Below are 9,649 nucleotides of genomic sequence, written 5' to 3'. Positions count from 1 at the left end.
GGCTGCCGGCCTATGAGGCCGGCAGCCGGGCAGGTGTAGTCTTCTGGTTCTTTTGCTGCCGGATGGCATCGGTCTTGTACCTTTGCCGGCCGGCTTATGTCAGTCCTTGTCTGCCGGTCACCAAGAGTGTGGCCGGCAGCTGGGTACTACCTTGTGTAGTTGCTGGCCGGCAGTCATTGCCGGCCAACACTGGCTGTTGCCGGCCGGCAGTTGTTGCCGCCGGCACAGGCATTTGAACCAGAGTGCTGCCGCCCTATAGCTGTTAAGTAGTATACTTTAAAGCTAGTTGTGGTGTGTGCCGGCCGGCAAAGGCAGGCCGGCACACATCCTCCTATACTGTACTAGTATTCTTCTGTATAGCATATACAGTAAGAAGAAAACTATAGTAAAGGTTTAGGTACAGCACTGTATCTTCTAACACTATTGTGTTTTCTTGCACATCCCTTTGCTGTTGCCCTCAGATAGGAAGCAGAGTTCTTCCCTGTCTATTATCCAGGATTTTAAAATCATTGCCTAGGTGTGAGCTCCACCTGTTTCCTCTGGAAACCTTGCATTGGTTACTCTAGTAGAGATAAACCATTTTGATTTTATTATCTGGAAGGCTGCAGCAATGGGTTGTGAGGGAAACACAAGTGTGTGTCTTTCCTTTCTGAATTGTTATGCTATACTATGCATATCCAGTGATACATAGTTCACTTGATACTCATGGAAATTTCTTCTCTTTACAGAAGGACACTCCGAAGTGGGGAAGTGCTTTCTGCAATGTCAGCAGCAAGAACCTCTGCGGACATGAGTTTTGTAGGAGACACGCAGCATACGCTGTCTCCAAGGATGATCTCCGGTATTGGGACCCTCAGGTATGTACTGTGTGCACTAACCTGATTAATGAGACATTTAAATAGCTAGGAAGAAGCTTCGTACCTGGGTAAGGGGCTTCCAAAAGAACACTTCTGGCCCTTATCTTCCAAGTGAGAAGATGAGGGCGTATCTTTTCCCTAAGGCATCAGCTGATGCAGTGATTCCCCAGCCTCAAGAGGAGATCCCCTAAGTTCAGATCCAGGTGGATGCTGAAGTCGCGGTCGCGATGCAAGACATCCAGCTAAATGACAGGATATCTGATGTGGACGGGTGTCAGGAGGAAGACCTCCTGGCAGAAGCGCAGGATGAAGTTCAAGCCCCTCTACATCGGCCGGTCTCCCAGTAGAGCTGGGACAGGCCCTCTCTTCTATTGTTGGAATGATCCAACAAATGCAGAAGGAGAATCAGGAGAAGGCGGCTGCAATGGAACTGCGAATGCAGTGCCTTGCAGAATCACATGGGCCCCAGAAAAAGCTCAATGTGAAAGACCTTCCCTTGTGCTCAGATGCTAACCCATGGAGGTATGCTGAGCACATGCCGATGACGACTGGAAAGATCGTCATCTCGGATAAGCTGGGCTCAGTTCCCCTGGAGGGTGGAATTCTGGCCCAGCAAGGCATCATATCCGGACTGTTATGTCCGGCTGAGGAAGGAACCAGCTTCAAAGGAGGAGACAGAGCCGAAGGAGGTCATAGTGATGGACCATGCTAAGGCTCAAGCTCTACTTTCATCCTCGATGAAAGAGAGGGGCTTCTCTAACTCAAAGGTAGCTGCATTGAATAGGAAGCTCCCTTCCTTTGTGTCCTCGCCTACTAGAGCCTTCCCCCTTTTACAGAAAGGGTTTTTGGCTGTACTAAAAGCAATCGAGGCCGGCAAGTCTTGCCCCTCCCTAGAGGAGTGTAAACCCTTGTCGCTGGCCCTGCCTATGGACCACAAAGACTGGAAGGACGTCCATCTTACGTTCTCAGTGGGAAAGTTGGAGGCTGATATTGCCGGACGTCAGTTCGGTAAGGACCTCCCTAAGCTGTCTGACTTTCTTTTGCGAAGTGAGTTCGATACAAAAGAAAGACTGACTGCCTCAATGTCTCTTCAGACAACTCTCGAGACGATGGCAAGTGACCCCAAGGTCCATGAAATGTTCATGGTAGTGGCCAAGCCTCATCTGGCCACAATGACGAAGGACCTTTATGGCTTCGTCAAGGCAAGGAGAGCTTGTAGGGAGTTCGTGTTTACCTCGGCTACGGTGAGGCACGAGCTAAAGAAACTAATCTCCTCCAACATTTGATGAAAAGACCTTTTTCCCTACAGACTTGGTCAAAGAAATTTTTGATAAAGCCGCCTTGGAGAATAGAAACCTTCTCCAGAAGTGGGGCCTGGCTATCAAAAGAAAGTCTTCCCCGGATGAGGGTCCTCAACCAAAGAGGAAGACTATGAGGACTAGGCTACCGTCTCGGCCAGCCAAACCTCTTAGACAGCAACAGCAACTGCAATTGCCATTGCCCCCAGTGCCCCAGATCGTGGCACAAACCCCGACCACCTTTCAGTGGGTACCCAAGGCCGTGTCGACACAGTCCACGGCATTCACCCCAGCGTTCGAAGGGCAGTCTACTTCCTTTCGAGCAAAGCCTAGAGGAGCAGCCAGAGGCTCGTCTAGACGCCCCTCAAGGGGAAGGGGATTCAGGGGTGGTCGTGGTCAGGAAGGCAAGACCTCAGGACGGCAGTCCAAGTGAGGTGATACCGGTAGGAGGGAGACTTCTGAAATTTCGGGATCGGTGGACCTTCGATCCCTGGGCCCACAGCCTACTCAAGAATGGACTGGGCGGGAGCTGGTACAGCACTCCACCCCCGTACCTTCGGTTTTTCCAACACTCCACCCCCGTTATGGAGGAGTACGTTCAAGAACGGTTGGAGAAAAAGGGTGAAGCCCATCAATTTCTAAGGGAGGCTGTTTTGTGTTCCCAAGAAAGACTCGGAAAAGCTCAGAGTCATTCTGGACTTGTCGCCACTTAACAAGTTCATAGTGAATTGCAAATTCAAAATGCTAACACTGCAACACATAAGGACCTTACTGACCTTACTTGTCAGACGCCTACTGGCACATTCCAATTAGCCATCGACTCTCCCCCTACCTAGGGTTCAGGCTACAACGAAGACTATACGCCTTCGGAGCCATGCCATTCGGGCTAAACATAGCCCCAAGGATTTTTACGAAGCTTGCGAGCGTAGCTCTCAAACAATTTCGCCTAAAGGGAATTCAGGTAGTAGCCTACCTGGACGACTGGTTGGTGTGGGCAGCATCCGAGACAGAATGCTTGCAAGCTTCCAGTCAAGTGATCCAGTTCCTAGAGTACCTAGGCTTCAAGATCAACAGAAAAAGTCTCGACTTTCTCCATCTCAAAAGTTCCAGTGGCTAAGATCCACTGGGACCTTTTGTCACACCGTTTCTCCACCCCGGCGAAGAAAAGGAAGGAGATAGCGGGTTCTGTCAAGAGACTTCAAGATTCCGAAAGGATATCAAGACACGAGCAGGAGAGAGTACTGCGCTCTCTCCAGTTTGCTTCGGTGACAGACCCAGTGCTAAGAGCACAGCTAAAGGATGCAATCGGAGTTTGGAGAAGTTATGCATCAAAAGCGTGAAGAGATCTGAGAAGACCAGCCGCTTCGGCTAAGTACTCTTCTCAGGCCTTGGTCCCAAGCCAGACATCTAAAGAAGTCAGGTTCTTCTTCAGCCACCTCCCCCGTCGGTGACGATTCACTCAGACGCCTCAAAGGAGGGATGGGGAGGTCACTCTCATCGGGAAAAAAGTCCAGGGGACTTGGTCCAGGCTATTCAAGACCTTTCTCATAAAACTTTCTAGAAGCTAGGGCAGTGCTCCTTACCTTAAAGAAAGTCTCCCCGCGTCATTCGTTCCACATAAAGTGGTAATAGACAGCGAGGTAGTTGTAAGATACTTGAATCGACAAGGATCGAGGTCACCACCTCTCAACCAGGTGATGTTGGCCGTCTTCCGATTGGCGGAAAAGAAGAAGTGGTACCTGTCGGCAGTTCACCTTCAAGGAGTCCGCAATGTGACAGCGGACGCTCTATCCAGGTTCACACCGATAGAGTCGGAATGGTCCTTAGACGCAGGATCATTCTCCTTCATTCTGAATCAGTCCCAGAACTGCAGATAGACCTCTTTGCGACGAAAGACAACAAGAAGTTGCCCCTGTACGTGCCCCGTACGAGGACCCCTTAGCGGAAGCAGTGGACGCGATGTCCCTCGACTGGAACAGATGGTCCAAGATTTATCTGTTCCCTCCTCACAACCTTCTGTTGAGGGTCCTCAACAAACTGAGATCCTTCAAAGGGTAGCGGCAATAGTGGCCCACAAGTGGCCGAACAGCGTGTGGTTCCTCCTGGCATTGGAACTGTAGCTGAAGTTTGTACCACTACCAGATCCAGTTCTGACCCAGCGAGTCCAGAAGTCAACTGTCTGCGCTTCTTTACAGAAAACCCGGACCCTGCAGTTCATGATTTTCTCTCCCTAGCAGTGAGAAAGCGTTTCGGGATTTCGAAACCCAGTATAGACTTCCTTGAGGAATATAAATGCAAATCTACTAGAAGGCAATATGAGTCATCTTGGAGAAAATGGGTGGCCTTTTGTCAAGGCGAAGATTCCGCAGGAGATCTTGACAGACTTCTGCTTATCTTTTTTCCCCACCTCCATGGTCAAGGGTTGGCAGCGAACACGATAATGTCTGCGCTTCTTTACAGAAAACCCGGACCCTGCAGTTCATGATTTTCTCTCCCTAGCAGTGAGAAAGCGTTTCGGGATTTCGAAACCCAGTATAGACTTCCTTGAGGAATATAAATGCAAATCTACTAGAAGGCAATATGAGTCATCTTGGAGAAAATGGGTGGCCTTTTGTCAAGGCGAAGATTCCGCAGGAGATCTTGACAGACTTCTGCTTATCTTTTTTCCCCACCGCCATGGTCAAGGGTTGGCAGCGAACACGATTTCAGCGTGTAAGTCTGCTTTGACAAGACCCATTCTATATGCCTTCCAGGTCGACCTAGGTAACGAGATCTTTAATAAAGTCCCGAAAGCCTGTGCTAGGCTCAGACCTTCAGCACCTCCAAAGCCCATTTCATGGTCTTTAGACAAGCTCTTCATTTCGCTTCTCTGTTGAGCAATGAAGAGTGTGCGTTAAAGGATTTGACACAAAAAGTTATTTTCCTATTTTGCACTCGCGTCTGGGGCCAGGGTTAGTGAGATTGTAGCCTCTCGAGAGAGGCAGGTCGTGTTCAGTTCCTGGATGGGGAAGAACTGAACCTGTTTCCGGATCCTACGTTTCTCGCCAAGAATGAGTTACCCACCAACAGGTGGGGTCCCTGGAGAATCTGCCCTCTGAAAGAAGATGCATCTCTATGTCCAGTAGAATGCCTAAAGGTCTATCTTCATAGAACTTCAGACTTCAAGGGTGGTCAACTATTCAGGGGAGAAACATCAGGCTCAAATTTATCTCTGAATTAACTCAGAGCGAAAATCACATATTTTATTCGCAGAGCGGATCCTGACAATATACCCGCAGGTCACGATCCGAGGAAAGTTGCCTCATTCTTAAATTTCTTTAATTGTATGGATTTTGAACATCTCCGTTCATACACTGGCTGGAAGTCTTCCAGAGTGTTCTTTCGCCACTATGCGAAGCAAGTAGAGGAACTAAAAGAGATCTGTGGTAGCAGTGGGTCGCGGTGTTAACCCTACTGTTTAACTCTGCGAGGAACAGTGGTCTTAATTGGGACAATTAATTCCAGGGTGAGTGTGTAGTTACATACTGTACTACAAACTAAGTGAGGGCACTGTGTTGCCCATCCAGACTGTTCCATTTCCGAAGGTGAACCTAGCATAAGTGCAGACATGTGTGCCGAGCATTTCTAACGCTAATGTCATTGATTTGTAATACAGGCTTTTATGACTTTGATACCTCGGTATCTTAAAAGTGGCATCTAATGTTTTTTCTTTCAGACAAACAAGCTCTGTTTACTATCATACTTATGCTTAAAGTTTTGGGTTATCCTCTTCTTATATATATATATATATATATATATATATATATATATATATATATATATATATATATATATATATATATATATATAATTGTGGTTAACCTGTCTATTTATTGCCTGTCAATAATCTGGTTCTTGAGAACCTTGCGTCTCCTTCACCTGTGTCAATTTATTGGTATAATTGAGCATTCATTCTATGTACCTTATCTGGGATAATTCTAATAGAATTGTTCCTTTATGCAAGCTATGTTGCATTGGTTTTCCTCCTATGCGGATATAAAACCTTTGTCCAATACAAGTATTGTGCGGAAAACTGGTCGATATTTCATATTGACGCAGTGGTCCTTTACAAACTATGCTTTACTTAATATAGGGCGAGACCACTATATTAGCTTGCCTGGTATTCATACATAGATATATGTACTCTTCGAGACTTTTCCAGAGTCTAGTAGGACTCTTCCCTGTAGGGGGCAGGAAGCTCTAACATAGTTTACAGTTAGTTGAAAAGATGTATAACGGTAACATCTTAGGTCTCTAGGTCTAGTCGACCGGGAAAAAATTACCTCCGGGGAGTACGGCACGTTCTGAGAATCCACAGATACAGTAATGCTCTGGTACACTTCCATCAGGACGACATGGCTTGAGCCCAAAAAACGGATTTTGAGCGAAGCGAAAAATCTATTTTTGGGTGAGATAGCAATGTCGTCCTGATGGACCCGCCCTTGCCTTTCTAAGAAAGGGCTGTAGGACCCCTCCCTACATACAGTATCTGTAGCACCTCGTGTACGCTACAAGGAATACAGATGGCGCCAGGATTGGCGCCAGGCACGCATACGAATCGGGGGATAGGGAAGCCTTGGGAGCGGCTCCCCTTTTTCTTTCCCGAATTCGTATCTCGTCAATCTCCCTCCTACGAGACGAAATCTCTGTTCAGGTCGTAGATTGCCATGTGACGTGTCTAGAATACGTCCTCTGATATGTCGCGATATCCCTTTCACGAGGGATACTCGCTCCAGGAGTTAGAATTCTGGTACCTTAAGGTAAATTCTCTGGGAATATCGCCGTAGTTGTAATATACCCTAGGAAGCTACCCTATAGGAACTTCCATCAAGACGACATGGCTATCTCACCCAAAAATAGATTTTTCGCTTCGCTCAAAATCCGTTATATATATATATATATATATATATATATATATATATATATATATATATATATATATATATATATATATATATATCGTATATATAATTTACAAATACTGGCGTGCACACACAAACACACAATATATATATGTATATATATATATATATATGGTAGTGGGACAAAATGTCGAAAGACAAAATGTCGACGGTCAAAATGTCGACAACCAAAATGTCGACGGTCATAATGTCGACACTCTTTGAGTATCAATAGACAAAATGTCGAAAGAAAAATATTTGACGTTCAGACACTTGAACACACTATTCTTAAATGAACTCCAAGAATGTAAATTGATACTAAAATATGTTTTCTTTGGTTTTCTCAATTTAGACAAAAAATTAATAGATAAAGAGTTATAGGTGTATAAAAAGATCCATAAAATTATTGCTTTATTAATACATGCTAAAAAGGGTTAAAATATTTAATAGTGGAATAACAGTACATCGTTATAAATTCCAAGCTATTACCTGCAAAAAGTCCAGTACATTATCAGTCATATCCTTCAACAACGTTTTTCAACCTGGCGTTTACATCTGTATATTTTTTGTTCTTTCTCCCAACGTCCTTTCCCTGGAAAACTTGCTCTAGTACCATTTCAGTACTTGCTTGTTCAGAACGGAGTTTTCGAAGAAGCTTTTCTTCCGTTGGGTGGATAATTGTCATCCTCCTCTTGAAAGCATTATGCCAGCCCTCAAGCATGTTGTTTGTTCTTGGTAAACCATTTAGTGTTCTCTCATAACATGACCATAATTTAACTTCAAACTTTGGGCGTCTCCTTCGTCCACGCTGAAAAACGCCTAACCATGTAGTCTCAAAGTATTGCAAGAATCCATCTAAAATGTTATCGGTTTCGTCATCAAAACTTGATACCAAAGTGTCAAAACAATCATATACATCATGTGGTGGCACAAATGCAATTGCCTGAAGTTTTTTTATAAGCATTGCATTTTCAGATTTTGAGTACCAAGCTTGCAAACCCAGTCCTTGCACCTTTCGCCATAGGCATTGTCCAAAATGGAAGAAACATCCGCAGATTTCAGCGTTTGGGAAAAATTTCTTTACGCTATTGATAGCGGAAAGCTCGAAGTCTAGTGATACTGAGGTTGGTCGCAAGTTACGACTTTCAAGCCAGCCGAATATGGTGTCATAAGTCTTTTCATTTTTATGGGTTGTTATGCAATACACGAGAGGAAGAGTCTTGTTTTCCTGTATCATGGCATGAATTGTGTAGAGCTGTCTTCCTATTGGAGCGCAATCGAAAGTGCCATCACAAAACCATCTAATTTTTTCTTTAAGAAGTTGGAGATTCCTTGATGTTGAATAAATACTCAATTCTTCACAGCTGTACTGTAAAAAGTTTTCCCCTCTCGTTGTAACAGTTAAATCTTCATCACCGTTTCGAGAATTACGTACTCTCTTCACAGTACGTGAAAGTGATTCCTTTTTCGGTAAAGCTCCGGCTACTTCCCAAGGAATATTTTGAGTACATTTGTTCACTATCGAGGAAGTAATTTCTTCCGACTCACTAGCTTTTTCTTTCAACTCTTCTTTTACTTTGAGCACCTCTTTTCGCATTAAATCTGGAGGATGGCAGTGTTCTTGAGATACTGATATCCCTTCACCATTGCTAACAAGTCTTCCACTGCAAAGTCCCCGTTTCTCGCATCTCCAATATATTTTTTCTTCTTTCTGCTTATCGATCACGTAAATGTATCCATCGTGCACAAGCTTCTTACCTCCTTTATTTGTTTTGATAAACTCCATTTTTGGAAGCCTTATGAAAGTAATAATAAAGACTGACTTCCAAGAAAGGAAATGAAGAAATAAGATTTGAATACACCGTTGGACTTCCAAGAAAGGAAATGAAGAAATAAGATTTGAATACACCGTTATTTAAAAGCAGTTAAACTGGTTCGTTAAACTATATAGCAAAAACGATTTAATAAATAAAGACTGACTTCCAAGAAAGGAAATGAAGAAATAAGATTTGAATACACCGTTGGACTTCCAAGAAAGGAAATGAAGAAATAAGATTTGAATACACCGTTATTTAAAAGCAGTTAAACTGGTTCGTTAAACTATATAGCAAAAACGATTTAATAAACTGTTTAGGCTGTTGAATAGGTAATTTAAAGATTTAAAGACTGTCAGGCTAACGTAACGGCATGCTGACAATCATCATTTTTTCTTTCGACATTTTGTCTATTGATATTCAAAGAGTGTCGACATTATGACCGTCGACATTTTGGTTGTCGACATTTTGACCTTCGACATTTTGTCTTTCGACATTTTGTCTGCGTACCATATATATATATATATATATATATATATATATATATATATATATACATATATATATAATATGTGTGTATATATTTATATATACATATATATATGTATATATATACTGTATATATATATATATATATATATATATATATATATATATATATATATATATATATATATATATATATATATGTATATAATAATTGACATACTTATAATAAATTATCGCTTTCCTTCGGCTCT

At 43.4% G+C, this 9,649-nt stretch overlaps 1 protein-coding gene across 1 annotated transcript; it reads right to left on the bottom strand.

Annotated features, from left to right (window-relative positions):
- Positions 1–7,606: 7,606 nt before the first annotated feature.
- LOC137616012 (uncharacterized) lies at positions 7,607–8,881 on the bottom strand. The gene has a single exon (XM_068345693.1). It carries the CDS (start codon positions 8,879–8,881, stop codon positions 7,607–7,609), a length of 1,275 nt encoding a protein of 424 aa, XP_068201794.1.
- Positions 8,882–9,649: the final 768 nt, after the last annotated feature.

This window comes from Palaemon carinicauda, chromosome 22 (assembly GCF_036898095.1).
Source record: "Palaemon carinicauda isolate YSFRI2023 chromosome 22, ASM3689809v2, whole genome shotgun sequence".
NCBI lineage: Eukaryota > Metazoa > Arthropoda > Malacostraca > Decapoda > Palaemonidae > Palaemon > Palaemon carinicauda.
This window is presented reverse-complemented; position numbering and strand designations above follow the sequence as displayed.